Here is a 24,994-nt window from a genome sequence, read left to right as displayed (position 1 = left end):
AGAGCACACTCCCAGCCCTTTTTATTTTGAAATGAGGTCTCACTAAGTTGCTGAGGCTGGTCTTGAACTTGGGATTCTCCTGCCTTATCCTCCCAAGTACTGGGATTCCAGGCCTGTGCCATTATGTCTGGTTTCTTTTGGTCTTTTGAGTATTCAGTCTTCTGTTCTCTTTATCTGTAGGCCATCCTTTTTTCCCTAATTCTGTTTCCTACATTATAAGGGATAAAAGTATATGTTAATAAACCCTCAGGTTAGTAAGTGTTAGCTTGTTTATTTTCATGGCTGACTTTGTGCACTTTTGCCTTTAAGCTCTTTTTAAAAGTGACCAGTAAAAATGTCTTACTGTTTTAGAGAGTTTTCATAGCTTTTTAAGGCATGAAGTTATTCTTACATACTTAAGTTGAGCACCTAATCATAAATTAACATGATATGATTTGCTGGGTTATAGCATCTTTAGTAAAATATGAAATCACTATGATACTATTTTTTTACCAACAAAGTTGTTTCATCTTTTGAAAAATACAGCAAATATTTAAAGACTCGTAGTATTTCGCACTTACCTGATGCTCTGTGATTCAGAGTGTACAGAGTTTTTATTGTGTAAGTCATACTTACATTGATTATGTTTATTGGAAGTAGAGAGACTAGGAAGGTGTCACTCTAATTATCCCTTTAAAGTTTATGATGCTTAACGAAGGATAGTTTTATTTTTCCTAATGTAATATAAAATATTTTATTAGAAATATTTTAAAAATAATACTCTATCTTGAGTAGCATCAAGAAGAAGCAAATATCCCCTTGCTTTTATTTAATACATAGACTTCTGAAATGAGAGCTATGATTATTTATTATTTGGGGATTGGGTCAAAACTTTGAGAAGGCCGGGGATGGTGGTACACGCTTGTAATCCCTGCACTTGGGAGGCAGAGACAGGAGGATCACGCTGGTTTGAAGACAGCCATGCTGGCTTAAGAGACCCTGTTTCCAAATAAAAATATAAAAATAGGTCTGGGAGTGTAGCCCGGAGGTAAGGGATTCCAGGAACCCCAGAACCACACACACAAAAAATAACACAAAAAAACCTTTGAGAAGGTATTGGTTCTCAGTTCTCATTGGTGACAGGATGATCCAACGATGACCCAAAACAGTTTTACATTTGAAGGGTCCTACTTTACTTTTTTATAAATTTATGATGCTCCAGATATAGAAATCATCCTGACCAAATGATAGCTGTCTTCCTGAAGAGAAACTAGAAGGCCACAAGAGGGCAGAGTTGGGTTCATATGTTGAACTGTTCAGAGCTCATGTTAGATTACAGCATCTTTTTTTTATCTTTGCCCCAGGTTAAACTAGGTTTGACTTCTCTTTCAAGATGTGGTGCTTCACAGCCTTTTGTCTAATTTACTTTCTTGAGTTTCCTAAGTAGAGCATTGATAATTAATAGTTGAGGCAAGATTTTTATAGACAATTCTAATGTAGGTAATATGGGGATAGTTCATTGATAGCAAAGGAGTATTGGCACTATAAGTCTATACATTTAGTAGGTAAATGTTTATTAATAACATGTATGTTTTATATGCTTCTATTTTGATTTAATCTGATAATATTCATTTTTCTGTTTTATAATTTAGACTCAAATTGATGGACAGCTTTTTTTAATTAAGCACCTTTTGATTCTTCGTGAACAAATTGCTCCATTTCACACTGAATTCACCATTAAGGAAATTTCCCTGGACCTCAAGAAAACTAGAGGTACTTTGTTGTCCTGGCTGGCACATTTGGGTGTGTTTCACCTACCCAGATGTGTCAGCACAGGTTCTAGGTTTATTTTATGTTCATCTGCAATTTTTTGCATGCTTTGCTTGCTAATTATGTTTCTTATTCATACTAAACTGAGCTGTGAATGTCCTAATTACCTCTAACTTGCTGTGTTTTCTTTATGAAGGGGACTATCTCTTAGGATTTCAATTTGTGATATTCTTTTACCTCTCTTACACTCTGCTACATATTACCATAACCAGCTAGAAGAGGAAAAATCAGGGCCGGGCGTAGTGGTGCAGGCTTGTAATCCCAGCATTTGGGAGGCTGAGACCAGAGGATCGTGGTTCGCAGACAGCCTTAGCTACTTAGTGAGGCCCTCCGTAACTTAGTGAGACGCTATTTCAAAATAAAGAATAAAAAATAGGGCAGGGAGTGTAGCTTGGGGCTTGAATGCCTCTGAGTTCCATCCCCAGACCGGCCAAAAAAGAAAATGAAAAATCAGTATAATAGCTACTTAGTAAGAAGTACAAGTCAGCTAGTTAGTATGATTTTAAATATTAAGTTGAGTTTGTCAGTTTATGAAAATTTAGGAAGGCAGAGTGCAAATGGGAAGGATACTTCTGAAGCATTTGAGAGCTGGGCTTTGTTTCTGCTCTGTCAGTCCCGGCTCTTCTGTGATACTGGATTGGTGTTTAGCTTCCTACCGACTTTCCTCTGTGTAAAACAAGTGTGATGGGCCCCATGATGCTTTCTCTGGTTAGCAAGATCACTAAGAATGAAAATGCATGTTAATGTGCTTGTATAGTTTAGGAGCGGTGTTACAGTGAAACCAGATGGCTGAGAAGTAATCATGTAGCTAGGGTCTTGGAATTGGTAACAAATATTAGCTCCTTTTGGGAAAGATAATTTATCCATCCTAATGATTTGTCTCTGAATTAACAAGAGATGGGTTTAAAAAGATCAAAGTAATTACTTGCTAAGCTATTGATCTTAAGCTTTATTTAAGGGTGTAACATAATTATCACTCATTTTCCTTAATTACTTAAAAGTTTTGTAAAGTTTATCTTTTCTAAATCATTTCCAAGAGACAGACACTCCTATGCCATAAGCCTTCTGTTTATGTAATGAATAAATTTCTTTCGTAGTATTGGGGCATAAGAAAATAATCTTTAAATGATTTCTGTGTTCTGTGATTCAGCGCAACCTCAAATACAGAAATGTCAAAGATAGTAGGTTTTTAGTTCCCTTGTTACTGTACTTATATATAAGAGTGGGCTTGATTAAATTTAGCTGAGGTCCACTGTGGCTCCTGATGAGTCATATTAAAACAGTTTGCTTCTTTTTCTCCCTAATGCTGTCTTCTGTTCATCAGAGAATACATTTTTGGTTCTATTAAGCTTGTGTGTGTGTGTCATTCAGATACTTTGTCACTTTGTAAAAATTGGAGCCAGATTTCCTGGCTTTTTCCTTTACTGAATGCATTTTGTGTGTGTGTGTGTGAATATAGTACTGGAAATCGAACCCACGGTTTTTCTGCCTCCAAGATATACCCCTAACCAACCCTTCCTTCCTTCCTTCCTTCCTTCCTTCCTTCCTTCCTTCGTTCCTTCGTTCCTTCGTTCCTTCGGTACTGGGGTTCCTGGAAACCCTCCTACCTCCGGGCTACACTCCCAGACCTATTTTATATTTTTATTTGGAAACAGGGTTTCTTAAGCCAGCAAGGCTGGCTTTGAACTTGCGCGATCCTCCTGTCTCCACCTCCCAAGTGCAGGGATTACAAGTTTGATAAAGTTTGTGCCACCATGCCCGGCCCCCTTTCTTTATTTTTTATTTTTTTATTTCTTTGTGGGTCTGGGGATGGAACCCAGGGGCATTCTACCTCTGAGCTACACCCTCTGCCCTATTTTTATTTTGAAACCGGGTCTCACTGAGTTGCAGAGGGCCTCACTAAGTAGCTGAGGTTGTCCGCGAACTGCAATCCTCTGGTCTCAGCCTCCCGAATGCTGGGATTACAAGCGTGCGCCACCACACCCGGCTTTCCTTTCTTTATTCTTTTCTCTCTTTCTTTCTTTCTTTCTTTCTTTCTTTCTTTCTTTCTTTCTTTCTTTCTTTCTTTCTTTCTTTCTGTGAGTCTGAGGATGGAACCCAGGGGCATTCGACCTCGGAGCTACACTCCCTGCCCTGTTTTTTATTGTTTATTTTGAAACAGGGTCTCACTAAGTTACAGAAGGCCTCACTGTATAGCTGAGGCTGTCCGTGAACTGCGATCCTCCATTCTTAGCCTCCCGAATGCTGGGATTACAAGCGTGCGCCACCACGCCCGGCTATTTTATTTAATTTTTTTTAAAGTGTCTTACTTGGGTTGCTAAGAGTCTCACTAAGTTGCTGAGACTGGTCTCGAACTTGTACTCCTCTTGTCTCAGCCTCCTAAGTACTGGGATTACAGGCATGCTCCACCACTCCTTGCTGAATGCATTTTTAAAAAGCATATTGTCATTAGAGGTGTCCATCTACCAATTCTCTGATTGATTTCCTTCTTTGCTTTAGGTATAGGGTATGGGAATAGTTCTCTTGCTTTTAAGAATTTCTACTGCTGATAGTCGTTTAAGTGGTGGGATAGAGCAGAGTTGATTTACTTTAATTTTTTTCTAATTCATAATTTATTTGCCATTTGGTTCTAGTATAGATTCATTGAGGTATAAGAAAATGAAATGTCCTAAGATTTTGGCAGAATTTAAAGCATGTTTATAAAGCTTATGTCATTCTCTCAGATGGTGATTTGATTCTATTTATTGCAGCCAGAATCTTTCAGGTATCCTATAGAAAAAGCCAGCAGGCACAAAGCCATTTACTAAAGCTTTATTCTGAATACTGAGGTTCTTTTTCATTAAGATCAGGGTCAAGGCAGTAAGTATTATTGTGGTGTGTGTTTGGAAACCAAGGTTGGAAGCATTTCACTCTTTGCTTTCTCTGATCTGACAAAGCAAAGCAAAGAAATGGCATTTTTCTTAACTATCACTTAATAATACTTGCTATCTTCACTTCTAAGCTTTTACTCTTTCATCACTAATATTTTTTCTTATTGCATTTGAACATCAATGAGACCTCAGTACTTCACATAGATTCTAGTTCGTCTGGAGGTTAAGGTGTAAATATGTCCTCTTGGTGTTTTCTTCTGGCTGACACATTAGTTTATTCACTCTGCTTCACATGAATAAATTTCTGTGCCAGCCAGGAACTAACAAAATATGGTAAGTATGTGCATATTTTTAAAAGATCTATTTAATATCCTAAAAAGTAAAGCAGTAAAATTTTTTTGTGTCAAGTATTATTTATCATTTTTATTTTCTCTTGTAAATAGACAATTGAAATTATTAGTTATCTCAATTCTAACTTCTGGAAAGTGACTGTGTGGGTACTGTAGCTTTCACTGGTGTGCATCTTGCCCACAGCCATTCAGGGAGGCAAGCTGGTCACGATCAGTGCCTCGTGGCTTTGTGGCAGTAGTGTTTGTCACACAGGGCTTCTCTGTTGAAACTGTACGTGTTCACTGGATGAGTAATTTTGTTTCACAGATGCAGCATTTAAAATCCTGAACCCTATGACTGTTCCAAGATTTTTTAGGCTGAATAGCAACAATGCCTTGATAGAGTTCTTGTTGGAGGTGAGAAGGAATCTGTTTCATGTGTGGTGGGAGATTAATGACATTTTTTATAAGTCTGGTGATTTTAGACACATAAAAACAGGAGGAACTTGTCATTTTCTTTTTAAGGGTACTCCTGAGATAAGAGAGCATTATCTCGACTCTAAAAAAGATGTAGATCAGCATTTGAAATCGGCTTGTGAGCAGTTCATTCAGCAGCAGACCAAGCTGTTTGTAGAACCACTGGAGGAGTTCATGACAAAGGTATATTAGACCATGGTGCCTCACGTGGCAGAGTCATTTTGCATTCTTCCTTGGCTTTTCTTTTACATTACCGTTTTGTGAAAACTCTGATGGGAGGTGATAGTAAGTCCAACTTATAATGATTCTATCTAGGAAGTCATTGTATATACTATTAAGGAAGCGTTTGTTTTGCTGACTTTCAGCTATTCTTGCAGAGGTTTTGGTTTTGAAGAGTACAAATATTACAAAGCTGGTTATAGCTGAGCCTGGTCACCTGGGGTCTGTTAGCCGTGTTGTGAGGGATCTGCCTGTGTTCCGGGACACTCCCTCTCTCCTGGACTCTTCCTTCCTCCTGGACCTGCATGGCAGCAAACAGTCTGTGTTTTAGGATTTTCTGTTATTTAAAATGAAGTTCTTATTTTTCTTGTTATTTTACATGCCGTTTGTCCCTTTCATTTTGCATTTATAATTAAGAATTGAAAAATTACTAGCATTTCATTGTTAACTACCAGGTAGGTGATTTTTTTTTTTTTAAGATTTAAAGAAGTTTATTAGAAAGATAGAAATACAGAAAATAGAAATACAGCCCCATGCCAAAATGGCATGGCATGGGGGGGTGACTCGAAATGAATACACCCTGGTAGGTGAATTTACTGTAAGTGGATGTGACAATCTGTCTCCTAAGCTAAAACTCACCAACTGGCAAATGTCAGTACAGAGAAAAGCAGATCATGGTCATTTTGTCATCCTTGTTTCAACCTTATTATTTTAAAAAATAAGTGTCATTACTAAGACCTTAAAGATGTAAGTTTTGAAATTTAACTTTCATTCATTAAGTGTCTAGCATTTACTCCTGACTTGTGTTGAAGGATTTTATAAAAAGAATAAAAATAGCTGGGCATGGTGGCACATGCTTGTAATCCCAGTGCTTGGGAGGCTAAGACTGGAGGATCACACAGGTTCGAAGCCAGCCTCAGCTACTTAGTGAGGCTCTCAGCAACTTAGTGAGACCCTGTTTCCAAGTAAAATATAAAATAGGTTGGGAGTGTAGCCTAGAGGTAGAAAGCCTCTGGGTTCCACCCCCAGTACCACACACATACACACAAAGAATAAGAATACTGTGGCCTTTTCTCTTGTTTGTTTAGTCTTAACTGGCCAGACAAAATATATTTAAAATGACTAAGCAACACCTATGCAAATTGTAGTTTAGTAACATGTTGCTGGCTTCTTCATCATTAACATGCCAGAAGCCCATGATAAAGACAGAAGATATTAGTTAAAAATAATAAGACCAGAAAGCAAATATAGAAATGTTAAAACAAACTACTACTACTTTCTTTATCACTGGTGTGTATTAGCTTAATGTGTTAATAGATTTTAGTCCACTAATACCAGGTGTTTGGATTGTGTGTATGTATATATGTTTTTTCCTACCACAAATTTATTTACTTATTTGACTATTATTCATTATTGTTGTTGTTGTTGTTATTATTATTATTATTTTGTGCCAGGATTGAACCCAGGGACATCTACCTCCAAGCCATGTCCCTAGCCCATTTTTACGTTTTTTTTTTTTTTTTTTGGTGGGTCTGGGGATGGAACCCAGGGGCATTAGACCTCCGAGCTATACCCCCTGCCCTGTTTTTTTTTAATTTATTTTTATTTATTTTTAAACAGGGTCTCACTAAGTTGCGGAGGGCCTCACTAAGTAGCTAGGGCTGTCTGTGAACCGCGATCCTCTGGTCTCAGCCTCCCAAATGCTGGGATTACAAGCGTGCGCCACCATTCCTGGCTTTTACTTTTTTATCTTGAAACAGGTTCTTACTAAGTTGCTGAGGGTCTTGCTAAATTGCTGAGGCTGTCCTTGAAGCTCCCATTTTCCTGTCTTAGCCTCCCATGTTACTGGCTTGCACCACCATTCCTGGCTCAAAAGGAGGGTGGTAGAAATGTTTTGTATCAGAATTTTTAAAAAGGTTCATGTATTGACCATTTGTAATTTACAGATAAGTTATCATTGTTACTGAAATTATCCTCATGGAAAACCAACTTGTAAATTGTATTGTAAGTTTCTGGGAGATCATCCACATTAATACTGCTTGGAAATATTATAGACAAATATTATATAATAACAGCAGCAATTAAATCAGCAAGTTGATTACATGGAAATTTAGTTAAAGGGTTCTAGAACAGCACAGTTTTTCAAGAAATCAAGAATCAATTCATTGATAGTTGTTCAAGGTGATCTTAGTATGAGTGTGATATTCATTTTGCATTTTGAAGACTCTTGACTAATAATTGTGCATTTTGAAGACTCTCACCTAAGAACATTTGAAAAGGAAATAGAGAGCTGGGTGTGGTGGTACATGCCTCTAATTCCAGTACTTGGGAGGCTGAGACTGGAAGATCACAGGCTTGAGGTGAGCCTCACCAACTTTTAGGTCCTTAGCAACTTGGTAAGACCACATGTCAAAGTAAAAAAAAAGAAGTAAAGCTGAGGGTGTAGCTCAAAGGTACAAAGTTCCTGTGTTCAATCCCAAGTAGTACGTACGTACACACACACACACACACACACACACACACACACACACACACACACACACAGAAATAGAAGTTCATGTAGAAAATGAATTTCCAAGTCTGAATATATAATGATTGACAATGGCCATGCTACTTGTGTGTAGTGGGGATCCCTGGACAGCTGTTCATGGACAGCTTGTAGTTTGAAACTAAATTGAACCCAGGGGCATTCTACCTCCACACTACAACCCAGCCCTTTTTATGATTATCTTTTAAATTTTAAAACAGAGTCTGCCTTAGTTGCTGAGGGTCTCACTAAGTTGCTAAGGCTGGCTGAAAGTCTGTATTCCAACTGCCTCAGGCTCCCAGTTCCTGGGATTGCAGGTGTGCACCACTGTGCCTGGCTCCTGGGCCACCTCTTAGTCCTCCTTCACTCTTGGGAAGGGGGGAGTGGCCTCACCTCCTCCCGTCACAGAGAGGCCCACCTGATCAGTCTGGCACCCTTGCTCACATCACAGCAGTCACCTCGCTTTTCCTCTTCCAGTCTCCTCCCTGCTGCTGCTCACGAGTTTCTAGTCACAGTGTTTAGTGGCTACTGCAGCCCAGAGGACTGAGCATCTCTTTTACGTTGTCTCATTTCAAATCAGGGTGCTTCCTATCCTGTTGGTGGAAAGTGAGTCAGAGACAGATGCTTGTGCATGTGCGTACACACACACACGCGCGCGCCAAGTACTAGGTTCTCACAGATATATGTGATCACTTAAGAACTGCACCTTAGGAATTCTTGGTCAAACATTTTTCACTTTTCAACAGGTGACCATTACTAGCATTTTGAATAGAGAACAAGATTTTAACACTTCAGAAAGGCTTTCTCTAAAGACATACCTCAGCATCGTGCTCTGCAAATGCAGAACTGGAGCTTGTACCTTGATAAGTGGTTCCAGTGTCCATAGGTACAGAAAGGAGACAGGATTTCTTCTTTCATTTAGATGTAGATCTCAGTACTTAGCATTTGGATGTAAGCCTCACTAATAGTATGTCCTCAGCTTGTTTCTAAGTTGGGACTGATTTTTAAAGATATGTATATGGATTGGTACAACAAAGTAAACCATATTTGTGCATAAAGAACATTTCTAGATTGTCACAAGATTGTATTTTGAGATTTACAGCTGGTATGGGGAAGTCAGAATCACAAGTGTGATTCTGACTTCCCCATACCAGCTGTAAATTAGCTTATTGTTTAGACAGCTCTTTTTTTTTTTTTTTGGTGGTACTGGGGATGGCACCCAGGGGCCTTCTACCTCTGGGCTACACTCCCAGACCTATTTTATATTTTATTTGGAAACAGGGTCTCTTAAGCCAGCTGAGGCTGGCTTTGAACCTGCGCCATCCTCCTGTCTCAGCCTCCTAAGCGCTGGGATTACAAGCGTGTGCCACCATGCTTTTTTCTTTTAATTCTTTCCACATCCCTGGCACATGGAGTCGAGGAGCATCTTTATTTTCATAGATTAACTAAAGTTTTGCAGAATGAAGTATTTGTGAGAAACTGTCTACATATTTTTTATCTGGTTCCTTTCTGACTTTTGGTATAACCAGTAGCTTTTCCTGAGAAAAAGTACAAGAAGAAAATAAATGCTGGATAAATAGCTTTTCACTAAGCATTTGAATGGCCTCCGGGAATGTAACACTGTTCTGAATACTGGGGTAGAGATACATAATAAGCATTTGAGTCCGCTCTTTCATACTTCAAAAACTGTTGCTATGTTGATGCATTTTTACTGTTTTAGAATTCTTTTGTAGTGGATATTGGTTGAAACTTCTAAGCAGGATTTGAAATGGCGTCACCTGTCCTCCCTACCTAAGGTTACTATGAAGACCAAATAAGAGTGTGTGTGTAAAGCACTTTGCAATTGTAAAGTGCTGCAAATATGTTATTCTATAGTAAAACAAGCACATTTGAGGTGAAGATTTTGCTTTTGGCAAAAAGTCTAAAGGCATTTTAAAGGAAGTTTAATTTTAGGTTTGTAGCTAAGCTAAAAGTATTTCTGGTGGGACCAGTTTATGCCAAAAGCTTAGAATTATATGTGGAAAATACTCATTTTCCTTTCAAGCAGTTTGATAATGTACTGCAAGTTTACTCTCAATATTCCCTATGAAGTGTTACTAATTTCCACAGTAATACTATAAATTTTTCTTGAGGTAGGCCATGTAATAGAATTTGACCTATAAATTTAATTCCTGCTCTAAAGGAGTTATAACCTAATGGGAAATCAAGACAGGAAAATATCTGCCTAAGATACGTTATTATGAAATTGGTTAAATTCTGGAGCAATCAGTAGGCTAGTAGGTAGTCATTATCATTAAAACAAAAGTATTATACCCAGAAAAATGTCCAAAATACAGATTTACATGAGAAAAAAGTTTGTAGAACCAGTGTTCCCATTTTTATAAATGTATACATATAAGTATGTTTATTTTTATTTATTTATTTTGTGGTACTGGGAATGGAACCCACGGGCATTCGACATCCGAGCTACACCCCCTGCCTTATTCTGTATTCTTTATTTTGATACAGGGGCTCACTAAGTTGTAGAGGGCCTCACTCAGTAGCTGAGGCTTTCTGCCTCTCTCAGCCTCCTGAGTGCTGGGATTACAAGCATGTGCCACCACGCCCGGCTTATATTTTTACACTGGGAAATATTTGGGATAGTATATGCTGAAGCGTGAATGTTTTTTAGCATTGTCTAATATATAGTCCTTGTGTAATTTGTTTTTAAACACTCCATCTCACAGTGACAAATACAGACATGGAGAGAAATGGTGAGGAGAGGAATGGGGTGGTTTATGCAGGTGGGCAGCATGAGCAAAGCCCAGCAGGCTAGAAATGAAGGACTAGGGTAAGGGAAGCTGGAGAGATCTGAGTGAGCATTGTACCTGTCTCTACCCAGCCTCCGTATGAATATTTGGTCCTTTTCATGAGAACGCTAGGATTGGAACTTGGATTTTTCCTTGTGACTTTCCAGTGGGGACAACACCATGGCCTGGGCCTGTGGCAGCTTGTGATGGTCCATGTGAAGTATGTTGTCTGCAGCTTCTGTCTCTCTCCCCTCCTCTGCCACCTCCTTTTCCACCTCAGTGTACCATTTCAGCAACTGTCATGTCCAAGCAGCTAAACACATTTTGTGTTCAGTTCCCTTGCTGCCTTATGAAATGAAAAGACATAGAAGATGGACTTTCAAGTTTGTATTTTTAGTTCTTTCTGGTCAAGTGTGCCTTTTGATGATATTTGAAAGTACTATTTGAGATAGATGTGGTGGCGTACACTTGTAATTTCAGTACTTGAGAGGTACTTAGGCCCTCTGCAACTCAGTGAGACCCTGTTTCAAAATTGAGAATAAAAAATAGGACTGAGGCTGTAGCTTAAAGATTGAATGCACCTGGGTTCAATCCCCACTACTGCAAGAAAACCCAAAGAAGTACTATTTGTTTTAATGACATCTTCTCTACCTATGATATAAGAAAAAAAGATCCTCTTGGTATGTAAAAGAGATTTTTTTCCAGCTGGATGATATTTTTCTAATACCACCTCATATGACAATAACTTAATATTACCGTAACATTCCACTTAGACCAGTTTTGTGTTGGCATTTTTCTAGGTCTTCAGTTTGTTTTTATCCTGAAAGGACCTAGGCGAAATGCCATCTAGGACTTTCGTATATATGTATATGTATAAATATATATGTATATATATATTTTGCAAGATAACATATGCTTTGAAATCACAAAAGAAGTTTTCCTGAAACATTTGATTAGCTGTGAAGGAATAGGAGACATGATGTTTTTTTGTTAGAGTTGCACATTTGATTATCATCTGGATGCTTTAATAGGCTGAGATGATGATGTATATCTTTTGAGAGCAGTACCAGTTTAATTTGTCATCAGTGAAATGAAGCTTTTCTTTTTGTCTCCTCTGCTAGGTTTCAGCATTAAAAACAATGGCCAATCAGGGAGGCCCCAAGTATACCCTCTCACAGCAGCCATGGGCACAACCAGGTAATCAGATTTTACTGTTTTGGAATTCTTTTTTAGGGTATTATTAATTTGCATATATATAGTCCTTGTCATGACAGCTCAGAGTTGGTTTCCTACCTGCTCTAGGGTACTACATCTGAGTTAATGCAAGATTCAATTTGGAGCTGACAGGCCTTAATTGGCCAGCAATACTTGCATCTCTACAAGCATTTCAAGGAACGAGGAATTAGAAATAAATTTACATAGTTCAAAGAAAAATGTGGTATAGATGGAAACACTGTGAGTCTGCTGATTTCTGTATACCTGTCATTCAGTGGCTTAGTTAGAGCTTTGATGAAAATACTATATTTGACAGAATGAAATTATGGAGAGAGGACGCATATCTTCAAGTATTAGAAAAACTGGGCCACTATTTTGTTCCACATTTTCTCCAATATAAATCCTGTGTTGATGTTTTAGTGTTTGGGGAAAAAAAGTAAAAACTGAAGTGTCAGCTGGGAATCGGCAGACAATACCATTGCTTGATTTGAAGACATATTTGAGATGTTTCTAATCTTGCGTTTACTAAATGTAAATTTTCTTTTTTGAGTGAATTTTCTTTTTGTGCTAGAGGGTTTTGGGGGCAGTGGGTTGTTTTCATTTTTTTTTTATAATTACTAACTCATATTAATTGTAAAATTAATGGGTTTCACTTAGAAATATATATCATGCTTTGATCATATTCACCCTCCCTATGACTCTCTCTCTTTTTCCCCACACTAGTCTGTTCCCTCCCTGTTCCCTCTCTGTTTTTTTTTTTTTTTTTTTTTTTTTTGAGGTGCTGGGGATTGAACCCAGGCCATTGTGAATGCTAGCCAAATGCTCTACTACTGAGCTACACCCTCATTCTGGTGAGAGGATTCTTTACCACTGGCCATTTTGTGGATTTTTTGGGTACATTTTCTGGCATTTTGTTCTTTATTGTTGAATAGAATTACATTGTGTGAAGCCAGGCATTATGGCACACGCTTGGTAATCCCTGCACTTGGGAGCCTGAGACAAGAGGATCACGCAGGTTCAAAGCCAGCCTTAGCCTCAGCTACTTAGGTTGTCAGCAACTTAGTGAGACCTTGTTTCCAAATAAAATATAAAATAGGTCTGGGAGTGTAGCGTGGAGGTATAAAGTCCCTGGATTCCATCCCCAGTACCACCCCCACCCCCCCAAAAAAAAAAAGAATGCCAGTTTGTCAATTTACTCATGGGACTAGATATTTCTAGGATTTAGTGATCCTTGAATTGTATTAGTATGATAGAACCAGAGTTTGTGGGATGAGTGTCTTGAAGGAGCTTTCATTTATTTTATGAAAACTAAGCATTTTTGAAATTCTTGAGAGCCGGGCGTGGTGGCGCACGCTTGTAATCCCCGCGCTTGGGAGGCAGAGACAGGAGGATCGCGCAGGTTCGAAGCCAGCCGCGCGTGCTGGCTTAGGAGACCCTGTTTCCAAATAAAAATGTAAAAATAGGTCTGGGAGTGTAGCCCAGAGGAAGAAGGGCTTCCAGGAACCCCAGTACCACCAAAAAAAAAAAAAAGAAAGAAATTCCTGAGAACCAGTGCACTTTCTTATCTTGTTTCAACAATTAAAATAAAAAAAAAATTAAGCTGGGTGTGGTAGGTAGTACATGCTTGTAGTCCTCATACTTGGGAGACTGAGACAGGAGGATTGCAGGCTCCTGGCCAATAGCTGGGTGTGGTGGTGCACACTTGTAATACCAGCATTTGGGAGGCAGAGACCAGAGGATCGCAGTTTGAGGACAGACTCTTCAAGCAGACTTAGTGAGGCACTTCACAATTCAGTAAGACCCTGTTTCAAAAATAAAAAGACTAGCCAGGTGTGGTGGCGCACGCTTGTAATCCCCGCGCTTGGGAGGCAGAGACAGGAGGATCACACAGGTTCGAAGCCAGCCGCGCTGGCTTAGGAGACCCTGTTTCCAAATAAAATATAAAAAGTAGGTCTGGGAGTGTAGCATGGAAGTAGAAGGGTTTCCAGGAACCCCAGTACCACCAAAATAAATAAATAAATAAATAAATAAATAAATAAATAAATAAGACTAATAAAACTCAAAAAAACAAAAGCTAGTGCTGGGTGTGTTGCTTGGAGCTACAATGACCCTAGGTTCTATCCCAGATACTGCAAACAAAACAAAACAAAACAAAAATAAATAAATAGGTAAGGCTGGAGATGTAGCTCAGAGGTAGAATGCCCCTGGGTTTAATCCCCAGTACCACCCTCCCCCCAAAATTATTCTCCATCTGCAAACTAGCTTTTCTTTCAAAGGTAACCACTATTATATTTCTTTCTCAAAATACATATGGCAGTATACATGAAGTTTAAAATGTTACTCATACCTCTTGCCATACCTTTTGCTTTCCATTTACTGTGTATCTTGCAGCCCTTTCTGTGTCAGCAGATTGAGCTCTGTTCATTATGTTTAAAGGCTGCATAGACTGCATCACATAGATGATTTCTTTAGTAATTCTACTAATATTTTGAGTTATTTTTAGTTATTTCTCCATATATTTCTTTGTGTGCTTGTGTGTGTGTGTGTGTGACACACACACACACACACACACACAGAGGATTGAACCCAGGGGTGTTCTACCTCTACACACACACGCACACACACACACACACACACACACACAGAGGATTGAACCCAGGGGTGTTCTACCTCTACACACACACACACACACACACACACACACACACACACACACAGAGGATTGAACCCAGGGGTGTTCTACCTCTACACACACACACACACACACACACACACACACACACACACACAGAGGATTGAACCCAGGGGTGTTCTACCTCTGAGCTACACCTTGATCCTCTCCCCCCTTTTGAAACAGGGCTGTACTAGGTTGCTGAGAGTCTTGCTAAATTTCTAAGCCTGGGAACTTGCGAGCTTCCTATATCAGCCTCCTAAGTGCTGGGATCATACACTATTTAACAAATATCTTAGTACACACATGTCATGGTATCTTATAAATAGGATAAGTACATATATAATATAAATATAACTGTATATACCTTATAAATAGGACAAACTTTTAGTAGTAGAAATGCTAAGTGAAAGAGTATGTGTTTTGCTAAATATTGCCTAATAGCCCATCACAGAAATTGGTCCATTTTCTCCTCCCTTCAGCAGCTAGTGAAGATACAGTTGTCCCTCAGGATCTGTTGGTGATTGGTTCTAGGATCCTTCTCCCCACAGATACCGAAATGTATGGTGCCCCAGACTTATATAAAATGGTGTATTTGCAAATTATGGTAACTGAAACAGAACAGATTGAGGAGTATGGATGAAGAAGCAAGATAGTGTATATAGACAAAGAGAAAATAATTATTGATTTAGGGGCTGTTTAAATATGGTGTTTCTTCACTATAAAGATATAGAACTAAGCTTTGAAGGCAGTAGATACTATCCTATACAACTTAAACAGTGACTAAGCAAACCCAGAGCAAAACTTTAAGCTGTTCCTGGGATTCAAAATGTCACAGTACCAGAGATACGGAAAAGCCAGTGTTTTTTCTTTATTTTGGTAGACATCGTAATTTAATTGAAAGAGTTTTGCATATGTATGAGGTGCATTTTCCCTCCAAAATAAATCTGTAAGAATGGCTTTGCTTATTTATATAAAATCCACTGTGTTAAGTAACGTTCTGCTTAGTAACTTACAAATTTATCAATGATTTAAAATACCTTAATTTTCAATTATATGTAGTATTTGCTACCATATGATACCCTGAAGCTATGAATGTTTAAATATAATAAATATTAAAACCAAGAGAAGTAGAAAATTAAGATGTTTTGCAGGGGCTTTGTTTTGAGTGTAAAATAATAGGCAATAATTTGAGAAGTAATTTGGTCTGGAATTATAATTTAACTACTAAAGGAATTAAATAATTCATAAGTAGCTTTTAAAGGGAAAACCAAAAGGTAATTTCTCTACAAAATTATTCTGTTAGAGAGTAAGAAAACAGATTACTTATTAAATTCTGCTTCAGTATGTATAAAAATGGCATGTTTGCAAAAAACCTATGGACATTCTCCTGTATTCTTGTAAGTCATCTCTAGATCACTTATAACACCTAATACAATATAAATGTTATGTAAATAGTTATTAATACTTGGCCGGGCGTGGTGGCGCACGCTTGTAATCCCCGCGGTTGAGAGGCGGAGACAGGAGGATTGCACAGGATCCAAGCCAGCCTCGCTGGCTTAGGAGACCCTGTTTCCAAATAAAAAAATATATATAAAACAGATCTGGGAGTGTAGTCCGGAGGTAGCAGGGTTTCCAGGAACCCCAGTACCACCACCAAAACCAAAAAAAGTTATTAATACTGTATTGTTTAGCTTATAATGAAAAATCTGTACGTATTTAGTACAGATGTACTTTTATTTTCTGAATATTTTCTGCAGCAATTTTTTCTGACTTTTTTTTTTTTTTTTGATGGTACTGGGGTTCCTTGAAATCCTTCTACCTCCGGGCTACACTCCCAGACCTATTTTATATTTTTACTTGGAAACGGTCTCCTAAGCCAGCGAGACTGGCTTGGAACCTGCACAATCCTGTCTCCGCCTCCCAAGCGTGTGGACTACAGGCATGTGCCACCATGCCTGGCTTTTCTATTTTTGGTTGAATTCCATGCATGTAGAATCTGCACCTAGGAGTATCCGCTAACTACCTGTTTCCTCACACCTTTGTCAAACATGGATAACCACAATCTTTTTGCCATTTTTTCAATCTATAAATACCTCACAGTGTTAATTTGCATTTCTTTACTTTTGAATGATGTTAAACATCTTTGAAATTATTAATCATTTTTTTCTGTGTAGCTATCTAGATAGTTTTCTCACAGATGTCTACTCTTTTCCACATGGCTCCTTCAAATATATCTGAGTTACATAGTGATTTTAGACAAAAAATTGGAATTTTATTCCTTCTCTGATAATGCAGTACACAAATGTAACAGATGGTACGTAGTGCCCCTTAAATATGTGTGCATATCTTCTGACCTGAGCGAGACAACTGAGTACCTCTGACCACAAGTCAGTTCTGCAAATGGATACGCTCATGCTTATTTATTAAGCTTATACTTATTTATTAAGGAGCAATTCTTAGAAATATCTGAAAATGTTTTTGTTTTAAACCTTATCTCTTACCTCCAAATTCCCCTGCGATGTCCTGAAGCATGCATGGGAGAGTTCTTTGTTGCTGTAGCTCATAGCCCTTGGGATTAGAGTTTTGTATATAGTAGGTAATTGTAATTAAACTTGATAAATAAAAAAATGAAGTAAATTCCTTGGGGAAATAAGAGTGTTCTTTTTCTGTTTTCTCTTTATTCCCTTCTGAATTAAACATGGAAATGTTGCGTCTCTTTTTCTTTGTGACCCTAACAAGGCTAATTTCTTTGCAGCAAAGGTCAATGACCTTGTGGCAACTGCCTATAAAACAATAAAAGCAAAGCTGCCTCTGACCTCGAGGAGCATGTCTTTATACCTGTCCAATAAAGATACCGAGTTCATCTTGTTTAAACCTGTTAGGGTGAGTAGCACGATCCCTTATTTGAACATTGGCCAGTGACTTCAAGCGTTCTTTCTTTCTTTTTTTTTTTTTTTAATCTGCCATTCTTTCTTTCCTGCACACATTTAAAAATGTTGGTATACAGTTCTACTGAGTTGATGAATAATCACTGTGATTTTTGAAAGGCTTTCTGAGTCTGCATCTGTCTAATTATACATCTTCTCACTCTCACTGTGTCTTAAGTTTTTTTTATGTAAAAAAGTAGAAATTAGCAAGTAAACAAAAATATCAGCCCCTCACACTGCATGTGGCCCAGCACTCGGGGAGCAACATTTCAGGAACTATGCCCATTTTGCTTGGAGTAGTGGAGATAAATGTTTTCGGCAGCCACCAAGGGATTATGTGTCAGAGCAAATTTAAAGCTCATAACTTCCAGTTCTGTGTTGAGCTCCCATCTTTGCCGAAGGCATTGATTAATTTTTAAAGTACATTTTGTGTGTCTTAGAACTTTATTATCTTTTGTGTAAGAAATTGCTGATGACTTTTATTATACTCTGGGGGGGGAATAGGGGTTGCCAGAATTTAGTTTTTCCAGGAAATATTATCTGATAAGTCTTTATCAGGTTGTGCTGGCATGTAAAATATTAAGGGCAAATTTATATGTCTTTGGTAAATCACATGAAAGATGGATACATTTCTTCCACTTGTTTTGGCAAACATCCTGAGGATTTAGTATACTTAGTGCTTTGTGTGTAAGCTGTATGTTTGATAATGATCTCCTCTTCTTTCTAAGAATAACATTCAGCAGGTCTTCCAGAAGTTCCATGCTCTGTTAAAGGAAGAGTTCAGCCCAGAAGACATCCAGATCATTGCTTGTCCGTCCATGGAGCAGGTAATCCATAGCCTGAAGAGTCTTGGTACTTTTTATGCCCCTGTGGTTATTTTACTTGAGTAAGTTATATATTTGAGCAAACTTATTATTCATTTTCATTTAAAAACTGTATGTTATTTTATTCTGATGAGCAATAATTCAGATTTTGAATTGCTCTTTCTAACTTTTGTGGGCAGTTTTAGAGTTTTCAGTTGCATTTAGTCCTTTCTGAGGGTGAAAATTATTGTGTTTAAGACAAATGACCTGTTTGTGAATGCTCAGTTGCTGGCATTTAGCTTGCTGAATCATTTTGTTTGAAGTATCAATAATAATGTACAAATTTCAAGTTAAAAAAGGAAGTTATTTTAGGGATTAAAATAGAAGATACTTGCCGGGTGTGGTGGCGCACGCTTGTAATCCCTGCGCTTGGGAGGTGGAGACAGGAGGATCGCGCAGGTTCGAAGCCAGCCGCGCTGGCGTAAGAGACCCTGTTTCAAAAATATAAAATAGGTCTGGGAGTGTAGCCCGGAGGTAGAAGGGCTTCCAGGAACCCCAGTACCACCCCCCCCCCAAAAAAAATAATAATAATAAATAAATAAAAATAATAAAATAGAAGATACAGATGTTTCTGATTTTCCTCTTCTTCCTAAATCAGAAAAACAACATAGAACTCAGTTTGTGTTAGTGATCTCTCATTCATTTATTTAATTTAGTCAGCAAATTTTTACTGAGTTTCTTCTATTATGTATGAGGAGTAGCCTGGTGCTTTGGAGAATATTTTATTTCTGGTCTTAAGTGTTAGAGAAGTGTCAGTGCTGAGAACCCGAGCACTTTAGGTAGAGAGGTACAGCTGGGAAGAGCCTGACTGAAGTGAGTAGAGGCTGGAGATGGGGACTTGGGACAGTAAGTCCAGATGGACCTTTTGAGCTTTACTGTAATGGGGGGAGGAAGCTGGAGGGCCTAGGAAAAGGTGCCTGTGATTATGTAGGTCTGTTTCTGTCATTTGTCAGTGTTTACGTACTGCTGTTTCCATCATTGTCACATTACTTCTACCGTGACTTGCGAGCCTGGATTTGGTGTTGGAGGGTAGCTCCCTTAGGCTTCTTTGTGCCCACTAGCTGTAAAATTTTGGTTGATCTTCCTCTCACTTTGTTTTTGAGGCTCTGTACGAGCATCTCTTGAGGGTGGTGTTGCACAACAGAACTATCATAGCCCTGCATCTTACTTTTCAGCTGAACCTCCTGCTGTCCGTTTCTAAGTAAGCAGCATGTCAGTGGTCTGTCTGGTGGGACGCCGAGAAGGCTCACAGCCTGCTAGGACGCCGAGGGATCCTACGTGGGGACATCCCCAAGAACCAGCTGCCGGCTGCTCAGTGCTGACTGCAGCGCAAGCATAAGCAAAGTGTTAAAAGATCGGTGTTTCCCTTTAAAAACATCAAAATGCCAAAGATGAATAGATGAGCAGTAATAACTGCCTCATTAGATGGCCACAAGAAATGTTAGTTTTTAAGAGGTAGCCTTGCGGGGGGTCGCAGAGGAATGTTTCTTAACAAAAGCTGTGCAATACAAGTAGGGTACAGTAAGTAGTGCAAGACGAACTTTATAGAAATCAGCTGATGAGGAAGCTGCTGAGGGCCAGGTTTGCCAACGGTGAAACACTGCGGCACTTTTAACCACTGAGCATTCCACAGCGATAATTTTTTTTTTTTTTACTTCAGAAATCTTATTTCTGTGCTCTAAATGCAATATTTCTCCTATCATTTTGAGGTTTAGCTGTTGGGAGTAGATTGGTTGCTTCTTAGGGTGCGTCTTGCTTTCTTGGGAATGCAGAGTGCATTTGTTGGGGGTCAGGTAGTTGAAAGGTGCAGGGACCTGGAATAAGGCCCCAGCATCGGTGCTCCTTGAATTGCTCAGGTGAGGAGCACTACGAAGCGCGGTCCACAGCTCCTCACGTAGAGAGGCGTGCTGGCTTTAATGCCCATCTTCATGGAACGGTAGTCAGTGTGTGTGAGTGGAAATGGCCAGTTCAAGTGCCTTACATGTGGCACATAAAGGCAAGAAGAAAATCTGAGGAATAGCGTGTCTCATGAATGAAGCTGAGGGCTACCCACCTTCTGCTCGCTGCGCTGGGTTTCAGTTGTTCTTCCAAAAGCAAACACTTTCCTCTGTGTCTGTCTGGCTGCCTGTGCTGGAGCCCTGGCCTTGTGAATCCCTAGTCCTGCTACAGCAGAATTTGTTTCACCAATACACACAGGATGACCAACACTGCCCACACCTAACCCACCACACCACACCACACCACACCACACCACACCACGTCAGGGATCACATCTTAAACACATCTGTGAATTTTCCAACAGATTCCTCTTTGAATTTGAAATTGTTTTGCTTCTGATATTATAGTAAATGTAGCCTGCGTCTTGGTTCAGAAAGAATCCAGAGTTGTTCACACCCTGGTCTGGAGCTAGGACACTGCCAAGGGCTCTGGGGTGGGTCAGGGACCGGGGGTGCGAGTGTAGCGGCACCTCGTGTGCTCAGCACAGGCCCCTGCCCGTATGTGGGGGGGTCGCCTGTCCTGATACCTGTCATTTGTAACAGGCCACTTGTTTCAACCCTGTTTAAATTGGTGGTGGACATTGCTTGTCAGAGCTCATTACTCTGTGTGGGAAGGTAGAAGATAAGAGGTCCATATTCTTTCTTTGCCATAAACTGAATGAATTAGGAAGATTGTATTTACTTCCATTTACTCTTTTAAATATGTGTTTAATGAAATAATCTGTAAAATACTCAGTTTTGTGTATGATATGTACATTTGGTTTTTAAATAGCCTTTCCAAAGAAATGAGGACATGATTATTGTACAGTGCTGTTACTGATACGGTGTGATGTACAGAGCTGAGTGTGTTCTTCAGGATGAGAGTATTGAACGGCACTTGTGTTTTGATCTCTTGTTCCAAAACACTCAACCATCTTACAGAGTGCTGAGTTGGTGATAGCTAAATGAATATTTGTTTAGATCTGTACAGTTTCAAGGGTTTACTTATATAAAGAGTGTACATACTTTCAAATAATTAATTTAAAATGCTTTATATTATTTGGCTAGAAATTGCTGTTTTTAATAAATGAAATTTCTAAAAAATAAAGATTTTTTGCTTTCTACTTTGTGTCTGAAATATGTGGATTCTTTAAAATTTTTTGTTTGAAATTTTTTGTTTGAAGTTTTTATTGAGATACCTTATAGCTTCATAAGCAGTTATAAGAAACGATACGGAGAGACCCATGTACCCTTCATTTGGTCTTCCCCAGTGGTAATATCTTGCAAACTGAAGTATAGTATATTGACATTAATACACTCTGCCTATCTTACTCAGATATTTTTTGTGTATGGTGCTGGGGATTGAACTCAGGGGAATTTTACCTTCAAGCTATACCACCAGCCTTATTTCATTTTTTATTTGGAACAGGGTCTCACTAGGTTGCCGAGGCTGCCTATGAACTTGTGCTTCTTCTGCCTCAGCCTCCCAAATACTGGGATTACAGGTGTATGCCACAATGCCCAGCTCAGATTTTCCCAGTGTTACTTTTGTGAATTCCTTTGGCAAGATAATTATTTTGAAAAGATATATGTGAAGCATCTTAATGCTTCATTAATTATTATAACACATACCTGTGATAAATCAACTTGGAAAGAGGCAAGGTTTATTTTGGCTCACAGTTTTGGAGACTCTAGCCCCTGATCAGTTGGCCTCATTGATCTTGGGGCTGTGTGGAGGCTGCACATCATAACAGAGCACATAGCAGAACAAAGCTGCTCACTTTATGGCTGGAAAGCAAAAAAAAAAAAAAAAAAAGGAAAGGAAGAGGAAGAGGCTGGTCCCACTATCCCCTTCAAGGACACACTGCAGTTACCATAGGACTTCAGGAGGGCCCACCTCTGAAAGGTCCTGCCACCTCCCAGTAGCACTGTGGGCTGGTTACCAAGATCCAAACTTTAGGAAAAGACAATTTTGTTTTCTTTGCAAAACGCCAATTTCCTGAGCACTGTCAGCACAGATAATTATATTGAAATTTAGTAGTTTTTAAAATCATTCATTCATTTGCAGTACTCAGAATTGAATCCAGGTTCATTCTGCCTCTTAGCTACACCCCCAGCCCTATTTTTTTAAATTTTATTTCAAAACAGTGTCTAAGTTGCAGAGGGCCTCACTAAGTAGCTGAGGCTAGCCTCAAACCTGAGATTTTCTTGTCTCAGACTCCCAAGTACTACAAGCATGTGCCACTATGCCCAGCAAAATTTCATAGTATTTTAAAAGCAGTAAAAGCCGGGCGTGGTGGTGCACGCTTGTAATCCCAGCATTTGGGAGACTGAGACAGGAGAGTCACGGTTTGTGGCCAGCCTCAGCTACTTAGTGAAGCCCTTTGCAACTCAGACCCTGATAAAGAATAAATAAATAAAGAATAAAAAATAGGGCTGGGGGTATAGCTCGGAGGTAGAATGCCCCTGGGTTTTATCCCCAGTACCGAAAATAAATGAAAGCAATAAAAACAAATTGTATTTTCCCCTGCCTTAACAAACCCCATGCCTTTAATTCTCTTCTGTTGCTATCTGATAAGTAAGAATAGCCAGCCTTAGGTTAAAGGACCCGGAGGATGTTGATGAGAGATTGTGGAACAGTGCCTGCTCATTAGGACCTCAGTTAGCTTTTGTTGAATGACTTTTGCCCAGAACACACAGCCTTCTTTACCCAGCTCGTTACTACCATGTTCTATACAGTCTTCGTCTCCAGCAGCCAATTCTGTCCTTCCTCTATTCTCAGTATTTCTTGCTGAGAATATTGAAATGCCTTTACTAGAAGAGCCCAGCCCTTCAACACCTCCTGTCCCCGGTGCTCCTGGGCCATAAAGCCTTGAAGCCTTCACGGCACATTGACTCAGTCAGCCCCATCTCCTTCCATTTATTCTATATCGGTCCTGGGGTGTAAGCAACAGAAGATGTCACTGTCTAGCTTGAGCAGGGAAGGACTTTATATGGGGGGATGGAAAGGACTTTATTGTCCCTTGGGGGACAGAGGCCAGAGAACCAGAGGAATGGCAGCAGGAAGAATCAGAAATGACGTTTTGTTTCAAAGCAAGAATTAGAACCAGGCATGGTGGCACACGTCTGTAATCCCAGTATTTAGGAAGCTGAGACAGGAGGATTGCTGGTTCAAGGCCAGCCTCAGCAAATTTAGCAAAGCCCTCAGCAACTTAAACCCTGCTTGGAAAAGGGGAAGAGGGGTTTGAGGTGCAGATCAGAAGCAGAATGCCCCTGGGTTAAATCCCCAGCATCCCCTACCCCTCCCTTCACGCACAGTTGCTAGAAATCTATTTCTTGTGAAACCTCTGCCTTCTAAATACTGGGGACAAAATAGCTTAAAACTGGGTGCTGACCAAAAAAATGCCTCTGCAAGGCCACTTGCTTACATCCTCTGCATTGATAGTGATGTTTTCTAGAGGTATTGGGAAAACGGCACGGGGATACAAATCTATAATTCCAGGTACTTGGAAGGCTGAGACCAGAAGATCCCAAGTTTAAGGCCAGTCTCAACAATTCAAAACCTGTTTCAAAATAATGTGCCCAATCCATAGCACTAAAAAAAAAAAAAAAAAAAAAAAAAGTATTAGCGAATGAGAAATGTCAGGAGGAGGAATTGGCTGATAATACAGTGCCTGGTGCTTATTAAGCACCATTCTGAATGCTTATCCTGTTTGTTTATTTATTTTTTTTTTTACAAAAGATGGACCCTTTTCTCATTCAGCTTGTATTTGAACTGAGTATACAATCAGAAAACAAAACATTCTTTTTTAAAGACATTTTAAATTTTTTTAATTTTTATTTTTATGTGGGACATATTGAAAATGGCATACATTTAGACTGTGCTTGGTGCCCTCTTTCCCCCACTTCTCCTCCCCCCCCTCCCAACAATGAGTGTCCAGGTTAGCCATGCTACATTCATACTTTTACACATGCTCGGATGTAGTTCCTCCATTGATCAACCTCAGCCTTCTTCCTCTCCTATCCTTCCATTCTTTTGAAACGGTCTCATTAGGTTGATGACAGTCTCACTACTTGCTGAGGCTTCTGGAACCTGCAGTCTTCCTGCCTTAGCCTCCCAAGTACTGGGATTATAAGCATGTACCACCATGCCCGGCTTATCCTGTGTGTGTGTGTGTGTGTGTGTGTGTGTGTGTGTGTGTGTGTGTTTTCTTTTGCTGTACCAGGTATTGAACCCAGGGACATTTCTACCTTGAAGCTACACCCCACCCCTATTTATTCCTTCCTTCCTTCCTTCCTTCCTTTCCTCCCTCCCTCCC

The 24,994-nt window shown here is 39.4% G+C and overlaps 1 protein-coding gene across 2 annotated transcripts in view; it reads left to right on the top strand.

Annotated features, from left to right (window-relative positions):
- Nucleotides 1-19,904, top strand: part of COG3 (component of oligomeric golgi complex 3) — a gene marked incomplete at both ends in the record, with an annotated part of 68,545 nt that extends 48,641 nt beyond the window's left edge. For both annotated transcript variants that reach the window (XM_080688980.1, XM_080688979.1), the window contains 7 exons: nt 1,632-1,752; nt 5,337-5,425; nt 5,534-5,668; nt 12,142-12,217; nt 17,665-17,792; nt 18,565-18,663; nt 19,875-19,904. In XM_080688980.1, coding sequence (XP_080545106.1) covers nt 1,632-1,752; nt 5,337-5,425; nt 5,534-5,668; nt 12,142-12,217; nt 17,665-17,792; nt 18,565-18,663; nt 19,875-19,904 — 678 coding nt within the window. The remainder of the gene's footprint in view (nt 1-1,631; nt 1,753-5,336; nt 5,426-5,533; nt 5,669-12,141; nt 12,218-17,664; nt 17,793-18,564; nt 18,664-19,874) is intronic.
- Nucleotides 19,905-24,994: the final 5,090 nt, after the last annotated feature.

Source organism: Muscardinus avellanarius (assembly GCF_963383645.1).
Source record: "Muscardinus avellanarius genome assembly, chromosome: 2".
NCBI lineage: Eukaryota > Metazoa > Chordata > Mammalia > Rodentia > Gliridae > Muscardinus > Muscardinus avellanarius.
The sequence above is the reverse complement of the archived record's forward strand: the minus strand, read 5'-3'. Positions and strand labels throughout refer to the sequence as shown.